The 18664-nt window shown below is 39.4% G+C and overlaps 1 protein-coding gene across 2 annotated transcripts in view; it reads left to right on the top strand.

Moving 5' to 3' along the window:
• Positions 1-11547, top strand: part of LOC127808401 (indole-3-acetaldehyde oxidase-like) — a 70393-nt gene extending 58846 nt beyond the window's left edge. For both annotated transcript variants that reach the window (XM_052346932.1, XM_052346939.1), the window contains exon 10: positions 10948-11547. In XM_052346932.1, the coding sequence (XP_052202892.1) occupies positions 10948-11204 (257 nt within the window). In that variant the 3' untranslated portion in view covers positions 11205-11547. The remainder of the gene's footprint in view (positions 1-10947) is intronic.
• Positions 11548-18664: the final 7117 nt, after the last annotated feature.

Below are 18664 nucleotides of genomic sequence, written 5' to 3'. Positions count from 1 at the left end.
TAGTTCTAGTATGTTTCACAAACTCACAGGCATCAAGTACTAACATTTCTTTATTACACTTGGAAAACAAGGTCGGAAACAAATGTTGTAACACACTAAATGCAGGATGGCCTAATTGACAATGCCATATAGTAGCTCGTGCTCTGCAGGAATAGCCACCCTAGTTTGATTGCTCATTGTTTGAGCATCCTTTTCTAGATAATAGAGCCCATCATGCATCCTACCATACCCAATCCCCTTTTCTATCTTTAGCTCTTGAAAGATGCAATAGGTAGGAAAAAAAGGTGACTTTGCATTGTAAGTCATTTGTAATGGAGTTGATAAAAAGGACACTATTAGAAAAATTTGGAATATGTAGGACAAAACATAAGTTTAATGGTGATTAGCACTAAATCTCTCCTTTCCCTGAGATGGGAGAGAGAGCCATCTGCAATGCAAACCTTGTCTCTACAGGGTAAAGGAGTATAGGATGTGAAGGAGGTGGATTGGCTAGTCATATGACTAGAGGTCCATGAATCTATTATCCAGAGTCAAGATACCCAGAAGATAAATTAGTGGCATATAAAGAAATATTGGATTGTGCAAATAAAGAAATGGGAGAGAAACATAAGCTAGAAGAGTTAGTAGAAGCGCGTGGCTGAGAAGTATCGAGCATGGTCATCATGCATCTGAGTCTTTAGACTTCCTCCACTGAGAAATGAACAACCTCAAAAGTTCCTTTAAAAAGATTTGCTTGAGGCCTCCCAACGCCTTTTCGATTCTTGCCTCCACGACGACTCGTACTAGGCTTTCCGTGGAGTTTCTAGCATGTCTCGTGTATGATGGGGCTTCTGTCATAAGTCACACCACTATGCATGCTTTTTAGTAGGGAGCTTTTCCTCCAATGAAGGGATTTGACTAATCATGGTAAACCTATCCCAAACAGGTGGCATTATCACACTACGCCCATCTTCCTTTTGTTGTACCAAGGCAAAAGCCTTTCAGGCAGTCTAGGTGTTGGGGATCTTTATCATACATGGACTTGAATTTGATCAAAATCTTGATTGAGCTCGGCTAAGAACTTATACACGCATTTATGCTCCATGGCTGTCACATATCCACATCATTTGTGCACTTTGTTGAAAACAAGTCATAGAAGTCCAAACGCTACCATATGCTCCTTAATCCCTCGTAGTAGTTGGTGACAACCAACTCCCCCTAATAGAGGTCCCAAGCCTAATGTTGTAGCTCATACACCCAAGCATAATTACTAGATAGCAAGTATGTTTTGGGAAGTGCAGTCTATACCTTCTCCGCAATATCAAACAAAATATACATGGGAGTCAGGGCAACATCCATAGAACCAAGGAGCTAGAACATCACTAAGGAGTTCTTCTTTGTCCATTGGATGAGTGCAAAGTCACTCTCCCTTGGCTTGGTTGTATCTTGGGAGGGATACCCATCTAGTCCTCATGCTTGTGTGTGGAGAAGACACTATCAAGACTAGATAAAGGGCCATCTAACTTGACCGAGCTAATTTGGATAAAGAAGTTTGTGATCACAAGAGAAACTAGAGAAGGCAGCCATAAGGGAATTAGGGCTCGTTTGGGCGTGAGGTGAGGTGAGTTTAGTTTGTTGAGATGAGGTTAGTTTAATGGGGCGAAGTGAGGTGAGTTTGATTATAAAAAAGCTTTTCATAAATTAGCCCAGCTGAGGTGAGTTTCAAAGTTAGTGTTTGGTAAATATTTGAGTTGAGGTGAGTTAAGATGGTAAAATGACTAAAAAGAACATAAAAGTTAATCATGAATATTATATATATATAAAAGTTGTAATAATTTATAATTTTAAATATAAAACCAAAATTTAATTAAAATTATATTTTTTATTTCCTTCCATCAACTTTATATAAAGTTTAATTATTTTTTTTTTACTTCCCGCTATCAATTGTACATAACTCAATATTTGTGATTGAAGGATATATAATTAATAAATTTATTTTATAAAAGTATTTAAAAGTAATATGAAAAAAAATATATTTGTTAAAATATATTTTCTATATATATAAATATAAAGTAAAGAAAAAAAATAAGAGTATATATAAATATTTGTTTTAGTTATTATAAAAGGACAAAATTAGAATGTACAAAAAATTGGTCTTTAATTGGCTCTGATACCATTTGTAATACCATGGATTCTCACTCAAAAGTGCCAGTTGAAGGTGACTATTGGGTTTATGAGGCCAAGTAGCATACTTAAGAACCCCTCCTAGTAGACTATTGATGTGGGATTAGGTCATGACAAAAATTTACTATATTCTTCATATCCTAAGAAAATGTGCTAACTGCCTTTATAAGCTAATTTCACTTTTTCTTAGAATTAAGTATCCTAACAATGGACTAAATACCAAAACTCTGACATGATCATTTGTTGATTTTTTTCTTCTTGAACAACTAGCACTAGTTTGTATTAGCTTTCCTATTAGGTGTCGCATTCAAAATGAATCACAAAATTATCAAGGCTTCAAAAGAAGACTATTTTTTGAGTGGGAACTTAAAAGTATAGTATTAATCATATTGATTAATGTTCGATTCGTCCATTTGCTACTTTATTTTTTAATGTGTAGGATATAGATACAAGAATTCCTATAGATTCTCAAACTCAGGAAACTGTATACTCAAAACCAAATAAGGAAAATAGTAGTCGACTAAACCAGAACTGTTTAGGGGTTGTTCTCTTCGTGTTTCAGTTTTTAGTTTTGAATTTTGATGTGGCACTACCTAAAATTACAAGAATACCTCTATACGCTAGTGGCCTCACTCGTCACGTGGATTGCCCGAGAGGCTGACACATGGCAAGTCAATAATCCGATGTGGAGTTCGAAAGATCCAGGCCGGACTGCGAGACTCTTTCTATCTTGATTGGGGTCCTCGGGAGTCGTGCCCACCCATCTCGGGTACCTCAAAGCAGGCCCTCCTATAAAAAACAAAGGTCCTCATTAGCCTCGTCACTCCATTGTCTTGCAGATTCTATCACCGAGGTCCGACATCGCCAAGTTCAAGGTATTATTCCCGAGGTCCATTCGTAGAGATGGCACGTGGTGGTCGGTCCCAAAAACCATCATCATTTGGCGCCCACCTTGGGGCTGACGTCCATACTCGCCAGTCTCTTCTTTCCCTACCTCGCGCTTCGGATTTCAACTCCTCACCTTGGACCTCGGTTTTTCAACAAGTGTCAAACGACTTTCGCTCCTCACCATAACTAACTACATGGCTCCCCAAAGAGACGTGACTCGTAGCCAAGCTAGTGCTAATTTAGAGGCCTTGCCATAGGGGGAGAATCCACCACCTCCGGCCAATCCAATGCTAGAGGATCGACTCACCAGGCTGGAAAATCAGGTCCAATAGTTAACTGAGTTGTTGACTGGTTATCTACACTAGAATGAACAACATCATCCGCATGTGCCCTCTTAGCGGGAGGAGCACCAATCACCTCCTTCTACTCAGGAGCCTCGTCAATCCCGCCAGTCGGGCCAGGAAATCCATCCCTCTAAGGCGGCATGATCTACTTCTTCCCCCTCATGAGAATGAGGGACTTCGTAGGAGAGGCGATTGCGTTTCTTGGAAAGGCAAGTCCAGGAACTCAAGAGGGGAAAGGAAGAGCTGTCTCATCTCGACTCTAACCAACCCCTGAGCAAGCACTAAGGTGTAACTTGGATTTGATGGATGAGCTCCTAGACCTGGCGCGAATTCGACAAGCCACGTATAATCAGCGCATTGCTAGATACTACAATCGATGAGTCCACGCTAGGAGTTTCATGCCAGGAGATCTTGTATTGCGACGGTTCGACGTGAGTCATCCTCGGCACGTGAATAAACTAACTCCAAATTGGGAAGGATCGTACTAGGTGGTGGAATCCTTAAGTTCGGGGGCATATCAACTAAAAGACATGGAAGGCAAGCCCTTAAAGCATACTTGGAATGTGCAAAAGTTAAGAAAGTTTTATCAATGAGCAGGGGAATTCCCCGAATCTCTTTGTACTCTTTTTACGACTAATGACAAGACTTCGGATTCTCTCCATCTAATAGCAATCTCACAAAGGCCAACACTTCGCCAAAGAAAAATCCAAGGGTCACGAGTCCTAGGCCGTCCCCAAAGGTGGACTAATGGCCACGGAAAAACTCATCCAAGGGTCACGAGCCCTAGGTCATCCCCAAAGGTGGACTAATGGCCACGAAAAAACTCATCCAAGAGTCACGTGTTAGAAATCGGCCAACCGTGTCGCTTCGATTCTGCCTTCTTTGATTCGTAGAGTTGCAAACGCAAACTCCTCCAAGTCGGTCCACACGATCGACCCTTTCCACGATGCCTTGAGTAGTGCTAGCAAACCCTAGGCGCCTCCAAGAGAGATCCGAATTTTTCTTTTTTTCTTTTTTTTTCCAGCTTTTTAAGTGGCCTATTTATAGAGTAAAAACCCTAATTATGCCTTTGAAAAAACCCTAAACGATTTAGATCTGACCCATAATCATATTGGGCCGTATCTTTCTTTTAAATTATGGAACAGGCTCGACCTAAGTGTGTAACCCTTTAGGTCCACCATTGGGCTAGATGTAGGCCAACTCTATTGGGCTATATGAAGGCCCAACTCATTAGATTAATTAAACTCTTTAATTAAACTTATGGGCTTCTTAATTAAACTCTTTAATTAATAGTTTTAGAATTAATCAAATTAATTCTAAAACCCTACATATCATGGTTAACGTCTAGCAACATGCCATGAATACCTTGCCAACGATGAAAAAACACGGATCTTTTCAATTGCAAATACCGTGCAGTAAAATCCTTTCATCAATCTATGTCCCGATTGAATTTAGGGTATGGTTTTATGACGAAACCCTAATCATTCAATAACTATGTATCCATTCCAGATTTATGACTTGATAGATGAAATCAAAACACCTTTTGATTTCTACCTCACCTTGGCCAAGGATTTCCTCAGTCATGAAATCATCGGAATACACAGGACATCTTCTCATCTTATCGATAAGTGATGAATTCTATTTCGAAATCCACAAGCCTTCATATGTGATAAGGTTACGCCCAGTGATAATTTGTTAATGACTCAATTGGAATCCAAAAAGAACCAAAGCGTATCCAGTTAAATATAATACTACCATGATGTCTCAAGTCTTCTAAGGACCAATCTGCACTATTGCAACACAGCAATTCCAATTCGACAATAAACAATTACCATTAGGAATTCTGTAGCGAGTCAGTTCAGTGTACTTATTCTTATAATAAGCACCCACATATATGCACTAGTGTCCACACACCAATGTCTATGAAACAAGACATTTTTCTAATTGAGCATGCATCATATATGCTAGTCTATCCGAGTTATTAGTATCCAATCCTAATAACTTTATGACTAGTAACATTTAAGATCAAGACTTATAAGGAATATGTTTCATGATCGTCATCTTTATGCACGACCATATTCCATGAGCCTATTTGATCTATGGACTTTGTCAAGAATGGAAATAATAAAGACAACCATCAATGACAAATAAAACATAATGCCTTACAATAATAATTGATTGAAGATAAAGAGTCACAATGAAAAATATGATCAATTACATGTAAATATAATTGGCTTGTGGGGCATAACTCTAACATCACGTGCCCTAGGCCGTCCACAATCCGAAGATGGAAGGCCGGAAGAAAGTCAACACCCTCCTTCGCGTGGGCGTGGCAACAATCCAAGGGTCAAGTGTCCTAGCCTGTTCACAAGTCAAAGGTGGACTAATGGCCGGAAGAAACTCATCACCCTCCTTCGTGTGAGAGTGGCAGAAATTCAAGGGTCAAGTGCCCTAGGCCGTCCACAAGCCGAAGGTGGACTAATGGCCAAGGAAAAACTCTAGCCCAACACCTTCCTTCGCGAGGGAGTGGCTAAAATTCAAGGGTCATGAGCCCTAGGCCGTCCACAAGCCGAAGATGGACTAATGGCCGGAAGAAACTCAACACCCTCCTTCGTGTGGGAGTGGCAGAAATTCAAGGGTCAAGTGCCCTAGGCCGTCCACAGGCCGAAGGTGGACTAATGGCCAAGGAAAAACTCTAGCCCAACACCTTCCTTCGCGAGGGAGTGGTTAAAATCCAAGGGTCACGAGCTCTAGGCTGTCCACAAGCCGAAGATGGACTAATGGTCGGAAGAAACTCAACACCCTTCTTTGCGTGGGAGTGACAACAATCCAAGGGTCAAGTGCCCTAGGCTGTCCCCAAATGTGGACTAATGGCCAAGGAAAAAACTCTAGCCCAAAACCCTCCTCCGCGAGGGAGTGGCTAAAATTCAAGGGTCATGAGCCCTAGGCCGTCCACAAGCCGAAGATGGACTAATGGCCGAAAGAAATTCAACACCCTCCTTCGTGTGGGAGTGACAACAATCCAAGAGTCAAGTGCTCTAGGCCGTCCCCAAAAGTGGACTAATGGCCAAGGAAAAACTCTAGCCCAACACCCTCCTCCGCGAGAGAGTGGCTAAAATCCAAGGGTCACGAGTCCTAGACTGTCCACAAGCTGAAGATGGACTAATGGCCGGAAGAAACTCAACACCCTCCTCTCCGAGGGAGTGGCTAAAATCCAAGGGTCACGAGCCCTAGGTCGTCCACAAGCCGAAGGTGGACTAATGGCTAGAAAAAATTCAAAGCCCAACACCTTCCTTCACGTGGGAGTGGCGACAATCCAAGGGTCAAGTGCCCTAGGTCGTCCACAAGCCGAAGGTGGACTAATGGCCGGAAGAAACTCAACACTCTCCTTCGCGTGGGAGTGACAAAAATTCAAGGGTCAAGTGCCCTAAGCCGTCCCCAAAGGTGGACTAATGGCCAAAGAAAAACTCTAGCCTAACACCCTTCTCCGCAAGGAAGTGGCTAAAATCCAAGGGTCACGAGCCCTAGGCTGTCCACAAATCGAAGATGGACTAATGGCCGAAAGAAACTCAACACCCTCATTTGCGTGGGAGTGACAAAAATTCAAGGATCAAGTGCTCTGGGCCATCCACAAGCTGGAAATGGACTAATGGCCAGAAAAAATTTAGAGCCCAACACCCTTCTCCATGAGGGAGTGGCTAAAATCCAAGGGTCACGAGGTCTAGGCTGTCCACAAGCCAAAGATGGACTAATGGCCGGAAGAAACTCAACACTCTCCTTCGCGTGGGAGTGGCAAAAGTCCAAGGGTCAAGTGCCCTAGGCTGTCTACAAGCCGAAGGTGGACTAATGGCCAAGGAAAAACTCTAGCCCAACACCCTTCTTTGCGAGGGAGTGGATAGAATCCAAGGGTCACGAGCCCTAGGCCGTCCACAAATCGAAGATGGACTAATGACCGGAAAAAACTCAACACCCTCCTTCGCTTGGGAGTGACAAAAATCCAAGGGTCAAGTGCCCTAGGCCGTCCACAAGCTGAAGGTGGACTAATGGTTAGAAAAAATTCAGAGCCCAACACCCTCTTCCATGAGGGAGTGGTTAAAATTCAAGGGTCATGAGCCCTAGGCCGTCCACAAGCCGAAGATGGACTAATGGCCGGAAGAAACTCAACACTCTCCTTCGTATGGGAGTGGCAACAATCCAAGGGTCAAGTGCCTTAGGCCGTCCACAAACCAAAGGTGGACTAATGACCAGAAAAAATTCAGAGCCCAACACCTTCCTTCCCGTGGGAGTGGCAAAAATCCAAGGGTCAAATGCCCTAGGCTGTCCACAAGCTTGACCAGGGAAAATCCCAATTTGACCAGAGGATATCCCAACTTGATCAACCAGGCCAAGGGATCCCAGCCTGACCAAGGGAAATCCCAACCTGGGTAGAGGATATCCCAACCTGATGAGCCAGACCAAAGGATCCCAGCCTGACTAGGGGAAATCCCAACCTGACCAGAGAATATCCCAACCTGATCAGTCAGACCAAAGGATCCCAACCTGACCCGGGGAAATCCCAACCTGACCAGAGGATATCCCAACCTGATCAGCCAGACCAAAGGATCCCAACCAGACCAGGGGAAATCCCAACCAGACTAGGGAATCCTAGCCAGACCAACCTAACAAGGGAATCCCAACCTGACCAGGCTTATTGCTCCATTGTCTTACAGGCCACATCCCCACAAACAATGCCAGGTATAACCAAATCCGAAGTGCAGGCTACAGATCCGAGGCCAGGAATACCCAAGTCCGAAGCTTCCATTCCCGAGGTCCATTTGTCGAGGCGGCGCGTGGTGGCTGGTCTCACAGATCATCATCATCATTTGTCGAGCTAAAAATACTCTTATGCACATTGAGAAAAATCTACAGTCAGATAATCTCATAAATTAAGCTACTCCTCGACCCAGCGTGATTCTCAGCTCAACTCAAGGAGTGAGGGGCAAGTGATGTGGCATTACCTAAAATTACAATAATACCCCTACGCGCTAGTGGCCTCGCTCGCCACGTGGATTGCCTGAGAGACTGACACGTGGCAAGTCAACAATCCGGTGCGGAGTTCGAAAGATTCGGGCTGGATCGTGAGACCCGTTCCATCTTGATGGAGGTCCTTATTAGGTATAAAAAGCTCTACAGTTCTCACATTTATTACGACCTGCATTTACTCTACTAATTTGAGCGTCGGAGTCCATCCCGAGGGACCCTAGCCCCACCACTCCGTTGTCTTGCAGTTTCTATCACCGAAGCCCGACATCACTAAGTTCGAGGTTCTATTCCCGAGGTCCATTCGCAGAGGCGACACGTGGTGGTTGGTCCCAAAAACCATCATTAAATTCATTTTTAGTTTTGTGTTTTAAGTGTCTGTTTTGAGATTGCTGAAAATGCTTTTTTTTTTTTTGGGGTCTATAGTGTATTCTACATTTTGAAAATTTTGAGCGTATTTATGATGAAAATAGCCAAAACAATTTTTTGTTTTGAGTTTTCTTTACAAATTTTTTTCTTGTTTTCTAAAATGCACTTTTAAAAACATGAAAGTAAACATATTTTCACTGTTTTGGAAAACTGAAAACGGTCTGAAAATAACAAAGAGAACAGGGCCTTAGTTGGTTCAAGTCATTACATGGTTCGACTTAGTAAACTGTCCTTGTAAATTTTGTTATCTAATAGGTTGTATTTTGACTTCTTACAATTTGTGAATCTTTTTGGAAGTTGTTAGGTATTGAGTTTTAGTCTTGAATGAAGCATCCTTGGGTTACGCTCATGCATCCATAGACACATGCACACATACAATCAAGGAGTGGAATTAATAAAAAAAGATTCAATGATAAAGAAATATATATTCATATATGTGACCTCTACTCAGAGCAAGTATTTCTTAACAAATTTGGTCACGTCATTTTCTCTTGAACCTCAAGCGAATTGGAAGTCACATCCTAAGTATGGTAAATACCCTAAAGATGTTGTTGCCTAACTATAACAATAATTTTTTTTTTGGTGGGAGACCGTCTTAAGGTGATGCACGAGTGACCCAAGTGACCTAACAACTTGGGTGTGACTCTTCTGAACCAAGTGACCCTCAAGGTGTCTTGTGACCCTCAGGATGACTTGTGACTTCCTTTGGTGATGAGAGTATCCCTTGGTGACGAGGGTCCCAAAGTGACGGGAGAGTCCCAAAGCAACGAGAGAGTGTCTGATGATCAAGAGGGTGCTTGATGACCATGAGAGTGTATGATGATTGAGAGACCTACAGTGAAAGAAGCAAGTTAGGGGCATAGGTGAGGTCATTCGCGAACCCTCCGATACTTAAGTCAGTCTCGGCCTGAAGAGGAGTTAGAGCCTGAAGAGGAGTTAGAGTTTGAAGAGGAGTTAAGAGTTTTAGTGGCATAGTGAGCATACCTTGAGTAAGGAAATGACCCTCCTATTTATAGAGGGGGAGAGACTTGACAAGTGGTAGGTAACCGCCCTTTTTGGCGGCATCTCAAGGGGATCTTTGACCGAGTCTCGCAACCTCCCGAGAAGGTCTCTTGGAGAGAGGCTCTCGAGCTTAGGCGTGATGGTCTCTCGTATGCCTTCGAGGGGGTTTGAGTGACCTTCATGTGACTAGGTGACCTTTATATGATCAGGTGACCTTCATGTGACCGAGTGCCTCGAGAGGGTCCCTCAGTGATGCGTTGAGGGAGGCTCCCAAGAGGTCACTTGCTCGTTTTTGGGTCCCTTGCATGGCTTGATTGAATGGTGGCATGGCTTGGTTTGTAGGTCTTCACATGATTTATGGCAATCAAAAGAGGAGGGGGGGGGGGGGACTCGGTTATTATTGAATGACTTGGTTATGACCAAGTGACTTCTTGGCAGGCCCCCTTTATATCTTGCAAACTATTTGACCCTTATCTAGCACTTCTTGCAACCTCACTCGGCATATTTAATTGAAATGACCAAGTGACCGAGTGAAGATTAAATGATTTGAGTATGAAGTGACCCAGTGACCTTTTAATTGGTCTTTAACCAGTCCTCCCAAGTCCTTTTCGGCTTGGCCCACTTGGCTCAAATTAATCTTCCAGCCCATCTTCATTGTTTGGCCCATCCTCTTAGGTTGTAAACTTATTTTATCACATCCAAGCCGATTATTGGGCATAACAGATGCATATTGTCAGTATCAGTATCATCTGGTGGTATAAGGAGAACATCATCATCATCTCAGTGTAGTCGCTGAAATGCAAATATTGAATTCGATGACTATGAATCTAAATGAAGATTAGCACTGCATAGAATAAAAATGTTGCCAACAATTAGTGAATGAGGTGACTACATTTTCTTGCCTATTATCTACATATTATATAGTAATTGTTTGATGTAGAACTAGCTAGAGACAGAATCATGCAAAAAACTCATTAGGAGACATTGAGAGTAAATAGTGATCAATCCAAGGCCGCTTCAGAACAGATGACCAATTGTTTACTTGCTATTTTCTTCTAGTTAGATTGATGATCCGAATTTGCATCTGTTTTGCTATCTGCAGCTTCTGGGGAGCCGCCATTGCTTCTGGCAGCTTCGGTACACTGCGCGACGAGGGCAGCCATTAAAGAAGCCAGAAAACAGCTTGCTTCTTGGAAAGGCTTAGATGGCTCTCATTTTTCCACAGTATTCCAGTTGGAAGTCCCAGCCACCATGCCCGTGGTGAAGGAACTCTGTGGATTGGACAGTGTGGAATGCTTCTTAAAAAGTTTGCTCTGTGCCTCGAGAACCTCTGATTGCTTTACTTTGTCTTGTGTTTGAGCTATACATGTTGGAATTTTTCTTAAATATCGTAGTTTAAAATCTTATTTAGCAAAACACTATGCTTCCCAAATCTGTAGCTAAATGCTACAGATTTGGCCACGTTGGGCACTTTCTAGTGTGGTGATTCTACATCAAATGAAACCCGCCACTGGGACTGGCGAGTTTCTTAGGAACTCTATCCCAGTGGCAAGTTACTGTAAAATGGAGAAAAAAAAAATATAAAATTGCCTAAAAACTGAATAACCGGCTCTGGCAATAGCAGTTTTGCTACTCAAGCGGGTTTTTGCAAGATTGGTTCACAGATTTGATGGGAAAGTGTAGTGGTTTATTAAATAGTAAATGTTGTTGTATTACTGAATTGTACATGTTGTAAGCAAACACTTCTTGTGTTCGCATTGTATTAGTTTTAAGGGTAAATTGACTAAGTACTATCTGAACTGCATTAGTTTTAAGGGTAAACTAAGTACTATCTGAACTGTATTAGTTTTAAGGGTAAATTGACCAAGTACTATCTGAACGGGCACCCCTTCAATTTTAAAATTTACGTAATTAATTCTCAAATTTTTTAAAATTAGTCATGACACTTCTTGAATTTTGGCTCTTCTAGAAGTTATTACAGCTAATTCTGTAAAATTCAAGTTAGTTGCATGAATTTTAAAATTTAAGGAGTGTTCGGATTAACTAATAAAAGTTTTAAGGTATGTACGGTTAATTACAACAACATATTCAGTCTTTATTCCACTATGTAGGATCGTCTACTGTTAATTAACTCTATTTTTAATTTTTTTGTTGTTGCAATATTCATTAGTTTGTGAATTGAAAACTTTGTTATGTAGTGTATGTCAATCACATTTAGATATGAACTATTTTGGAATTTTCATTTTTTCATATATAAATATTAGTAAATTAATTTTTTCTACGAAAAAATAGACATGACTAAGAATTTGTTACAAGGAAGAAAGTGTTCTTGTTTCATATATTCACAACTATAAGAATGTATATGCGATCAATCTAGATCCTAGAATCAAGCTACAATCAAGCCTTACAATCAAACTTTATATTTAAGTAAATTTATTTATTTATTATATTTACATTATTTTCTCTCAAGTTGGAGTATAGATGTTAATCATGTCTCCATTGTTACATCACAACTTCATAGGCATTGAACTACCAAGACCAATCTTGTTCATCAATTGATATATCCACATAAGCCCACATGTGGATTTTGCCATGATTTATACTTTGATTCTACATTGGATTGAGGTATTGGATTTTGCTTATTATTTTTTCACAACACCAAGTTACCTCCATGTAATACCCCTAGTAGATCTGTTGTCAATTTTAGAACAATTCAAACGAGAATAACCATGATTGTTATATAATAATATACCATGTCTTAGAATTTGCTCTAATATTGCTTAATGAGTATTTGGTGGGAAAAACATAGCTCACAACACTAGTAAGATATGCCATGTTAGGATGTGTTAATGTAAGATAACTCAAATTTCCAACCGGTCTCTAATAGATCTTAGGATCTGCAAACAAGTCTTCATCGTTTGTTGTAAGTTGCATGTTGGTAGTCATCGATGTACTGCAAGGTTTATGTGACGTCCTGTTCTTATTTACGGGTGCCACTTGTGAATAATTAATCGGATTATCCACCCGTCACCGTTATCATGTTGAAGGGACAGGCTATGTCTCATCGAGAAACGCCCTAGATGAAAACTAGGCTTCGCCTTGCCCTTCGCTCCACTCAAGAATTTGGAAATAAAATGCCGAATGAACACAACAGATCCAATCTAATGCCATAGCGCAAACTGACTACGAGCCAAGGATGATTGGCCCAGAATCCCCAACACAAAACAATGTTGGCATCTTGCCCATTTTCTCAAGACTTATAACCAATTGCCAAAAATTGCGGAGTTTCTTTTATTTGAAGAACACTTTAGAGTCTCGATTCTTGCTTCACAAACCCAAGGCCTTGATTCTTAAAGGAATCCATTAGCCTGCATCTCAGAGAAACATCACAGCTTAGCCCGCACCGAACCCATTTCCTTTCCCACAAATCACTAGGAAACATTTCGGCTAACTTTCCTCTTTCTTTTTTTTTTTCCAAATTTTCCATAGCCAATAATTCTAAGATATTGGGCTAATTTCTCATACCTAAGGGAAGATCCTCACTTTTTCTTAATTTTCCAAAAATTAGAATTTTTTTTCCAAAAAAAATCGCCCAAAAATCTCTTTATTTTGAAATTTCCTCTAAGGCCCAAAATTTATTCCAAAATGGCCCAAAACATTTCAAATTTTCAAGAAAATTGGCCGGTAGGACTTGCTGGCACGCTTGGGGCCCACATTGGGCTTAGTTGGGTGCTGGCAGCACGAGCTAGCAGCAGGCCGCGCGCTCGCGCCTACTGCTTGTCGCATGCATGCCCCATGCCTGCTGCCTGTTGTGGCCCCAATGTGCCCACCGCGCTCTTACTGCGGCCCACCTACTCGACTCCAAATCTTTCTTGGGCCTTTTTAATCCAAAATTTTTCAGATTTCATACACATCATACATACATCAAAATACCCACTTTTTTTTCCACAAAAAGCTTACACAAAACAATATACTCCTTACACCCACTCATGTGCTTATAACAATATGAAACAATACAACAAAAATAGGTTTTCATAAGCCATACAATGGTCTTGAGTTTTTATTCTAATGTATCCACATGCTATCCCATCTTTACCTTGAGTTTTCCATACCTTGACAACCTATATGTGAGGGTAAAACCTCATGAGCTATTAAGTTCAGTAACGGTGCAATGACAATAAGCATGAACATGAATATAAAATGTGATGCCAATGCATGCAATGTAACAAAGTTAAGGCTTCCACATCCTCACAACCACCTTGGTTTGAGGCTTTAACCTACCCTACCCCACACAACCTCATGGCCATAGGTCCTTGAACACAAACAACATGTCAATGCACGCATATTTGCTCATGAACCATACTTACAACCTTGCGAGCCACCATCCCATAGGGCTATCCGTTACCTCTTATCCTTTAAGTGTTTCAACATCTTTAACTTTCAATACTTTCTTGCTTTCCATCCCCTTAAGACAAAATAAAAATTTTGATCATTGAAGCTTTCTTGAAAACTAGAAAAAAATAAGAAAACCATTTCTTTTTACTTGAAACTAACCAAGTTAAGAGCTTACCTCTTGCTCTATCTTTCTTCTTCTTCTCCATTCTTTCTTTCTCTCTTCAAATGGCCAAAGAAGACAAGTCTTCCTTATACATGCCTATTTATACTACCCTTCTAACTTTTCAAGAACAAATCCTGACCATTGAATCTTTCTTGATTAATCTCAATCTTCAATTAAAAGCACAATCCAAGTGCTTTGTAAGGAATAAATCTTAACCATTGATCTCTTTAGATTAAATTCCTCTCTCTTCGAAAAAGCACAATCCATGTCATTTCCTCTCTTTAAATCCCAACCCTTGAATCAATTTTTTCTCCACACTACAACAAAAATGGGTTTTAACGATGGGAAAATTAGTCGTTGAAAGTTGATTTTCAGTCGTTAGAAAATTATAACGACGGGAATTTTTCTATCGTCAGTCGTCGTTATTGCCTCCGAGGATAAAAGTCTTTAACAACGGGAATGATAAACCCATCATTAATTGTATTAGCGACCGTATGATTCCCCGTCGTTAAAAATAATTATTAACTATCAAATTATAACTCAATAACGACAATATTTCTCGTCGTTAATAGTCTAAACAATTAACGACTGGATGATTCCTGTCGTTAAAAATAACTTTTTAGTTATCAAAACACAAACTAATAACGACAATATTTTCTCTCGTTAATGATATGAACAATTAGTGACGGTATGATTCCTATCGTTAAAAAATATATATATTTTTTAATTTTTAAATTTTTTTAATAGTATATATGAAAACAATTGCTAGTCATCAATGACAAAAATATCATGTTTTGATATAAACCACCAAACCTATATATCATTATCCATATCAAATTGGAATAGAACTCATAAAATTAAACATGTCATTCAAATAACACCAAAGTAATCATTATCCATTAACATTTACACATCAAAAGTAATATATATATATATAAGTGTTAATTGCCAACAAATTACACCAAAGAATAACACTTTGACAATTGTATGTACTATTAAAAAATGTACACTAAAAAAGATATTCAACTAAAAGTAACACTTTAACAATCATATATGCTATTCAAAAATATACAACAAAACACTATATATAGTTATAAAAATGTTCATGTACTCCAAGATAGTAGTTGTTTCATTTAGAGTCTTGTTGTCTCATTGACCAACAAAAAAAATAAATAAAACATGAAATTAGAGTCAAATAAGTGTTCATGTTTTCTTTATAAAATGTTAGAAATAGAATTAACAAAGTTCAAAACGTCTCCATCACAAATTACATAACATATAATCACTAAAATGTATCAAAACATAGAAACCCTTAAATATAGAGTAGATTGAGATATAAATTAACAAAAACACCAAACCTTAGTTCTATAGAATGGTGCCATCTATATGAATTCTAATTTGTGAATTATCTTTATCCACCACCATATCTTCTGACATCTCTTTATCCATTAAAATGTAGTCCTATGACCCAACATAAAATAATAAAAAATAAATATAATATATATTATGATACATATATATTCAACACATATATTCATGCATGACACACACATATATATATATATAATACATTAAAATACATATACTCAATTTTGGCAGCCATGCATGAAGTCCAAATCAAAGGAAGTGAACTTGGAGGTCCACGTGTAATTGAAGATGCAGGGAAGCAACAAATTGAAGAGCAATTTGCAAATTGAATGAAAAAATTAAAGGCACAGCCTAGGGAAATTTGAGTATAGTGAAAAGTGCGGACCCTGGCTGGTAATTTGCAACAAATTGAAGGGCAATTTGAAGTGGTCATTTTTATATATAAAGAAGGCTAGTGCATAGAAGAAGGAGAGTCTCCCAACAAAAATTTTACAGCAATAAGGGAGGTGCAGTGAAAAAAATTCATCATCTGCCATTTCTGCAATTAATAGCCATTAGGCATGGATATTTCAAAATAGATGTTGTAAATGTATTCAACACATATGTCCATGTGACATGCTAAATATGTGTTCTACAAGCACAAGTTGACATTGTATATAGCATCATTATTCTTGTCTTTATATATAGGACTACTAACACTATAATCATTAAGAAGCTGAAATCGAATAGTATTTTTGTTTCATTTAAACTCACTATGTATCTTATTCTTTCTTATGGCATGTATGCATGCCATTAAATAGAAAATTTGACAGCCATGGCCATGCAGAATCTACTACGGATACGCAAATATGACATGCAATGCATGCATGCATGTTGAAAGTGCCTCGGATGATCCAATAACATTTATCACAACATATAAAGTGTAACACCCCACATACTCAGGGCGTGTTATGCCTTAGAAAATTTTGGAACTATTTTTTTTTTCTCATTCTCAAAATTCTCCTTAAACCTATCTAGTGCTAGGCAAAATAATTCATACACTAGACTTAAACAGAATCATATAAAGCAGAAGTTGAAATCGAACCTGATCATAGCATTTCATGCGTAGATAATAGAACATAGTACTTGTTACAAAGTTCTTACGATACATAAGCTCCTAAAGATAATTTAAAACGTACATTCTTGCTATACATCATACTTGAAATATTCATGCTACAACATAACATGGTATACTTGCTCATTCATCGATAAATCGTGTTGTTACACATCTTTGACTTTCGTACTATCACTGCAAGTCCCGACTGGAACGTTGAAGATTTCAGGGGCAAAGACCCGAATTAGATGATGAACCATCTAAGTAAGGGTACAAAATGTTTTAACATGTGTGTATGCAATGTCTTACTCATCGTAGATATCAACTGCACCCTTCATGCTACCTACCATTTTTTACGGCCACCTCTTTTGAAGCTGCGGTGTATGGGGGCACCCTTGGTACAGTAGCGATGTTAGTTCGTACTCCTTATGGCCACGATGCATGTGATCAATGATATCAACGTGTACATATGCATTTCATAGCATGTCATGTGTGCAGTCTACGTGATTGATACATATCAGAGCATGTCAATATGATGAAAGCATTCCTGAGGATCGGGGTTTGAAACATAAATCACCTATAAACCAAGCATTCTTTATAAAGCTAAATCCAGTTAGAAGTACCACTTACTTTTCACAATTAAGCTATCTTGATAAGCATGATGACCTCGATAAACGTATCAAACGAGCTATTTCCCAATCCTCGTGCCCCAAGGATTCCTAAAACATTAAATTTATTCCAGAATATCAATTTACTATTTTTCTCATAATTCTCATAATTTCTACAATTTCTCCTTATTTTCTAAGTTTTATTTCCTCAAAAATTCTTAAAATAATATTTCTAACCTTCTGGAATTTTCTTGTAATTTTTTAGATTAAATTCCTATTTTTTTCTTATTTCCATAATAACAAAATCACTTAAATAAATAATTAATTTAGTATTTTTCAGAAAATTTTTCCCAAAATAAGGCATAAACGAAATTCTAGATTTTCTAGAATTTTTTTCAAAATTTTTGCAAAACTTTTCCTATTTTTTATTTTTATTTTTTCTTCTTTCTTTTCTTTTCTTTTTCCACCTGGCGTGTGTGTGCAGGCCACGCACCGCCTTTCCACGCACTGGGGCATGCGGCCACGCGCCCGAGCCTGGTTGGTCTTCTCCAACAGCCACTTCACCGCCGGTGAGCCTTCCGATCTTGCAAGCTTCAAAACGAGCCTCTCCCCCCCCTAAAACCAACCTCCCGATCCTAAATATAGCCTTAGGATTTAGAAAAAACAACTAAAAATACCTCGTTTGGCTGGTTGAAGCCTTGACTCTGGCGATGCGTGGCTTTTTCGGCGAGCCTCGATTCTCCTCTTCCTCTGCTCCGTTGGCCACCAAACGCTCCAGAAACCTTGTCCACAACTCAAGGACTAAAACCCCACTCACCAATCTCTCAAACACTGCCCCAAACACCCGATCTTTGAAGTAAAAGTTTCTGATGGGAAGCCTCGCTCGAACTCGGCTATTTATAGCCCAAAATAGATGTGACTTGTCCCATCAAGGGCAGCTATGCATCCTGAAGGCCATTCCGACGACCATTGAGGCATTAATGCCCCCCACCTCTGATTGCTTGTTGCAGGCGCGACCAGAGCATGGCGATCGCACCTGCTCCGATTTTCTGATTTTTTAATTTTTTTTATATAATATAATATACATATATACATACATACGAATTTATAATATACATATATACATACAACAATATAAAAATCCCAATAATATTTATATAATTTATGGATTTTTTTTTTTTACTATGATTAA

Source organism: Diospyros lotus, chromosome 1 (assembly GCF_014633365.1).
Source record: "Diospyros lotus cultivar Yz01 chromosome 1, ASM1463336v1, whole genome shotgun sequence".
Taxonomy (NCBI): Eukaryota; Viridiplantae; Streptophyta; class Magnoliopsida; order Ericales; family Ebenaceae; genus Diospyros; species Diospyros lotus.
Note: the sequence above shows the minus strand (reverse complement) of the source record. Positions and strands in the feature narration are given on the sequence as shown.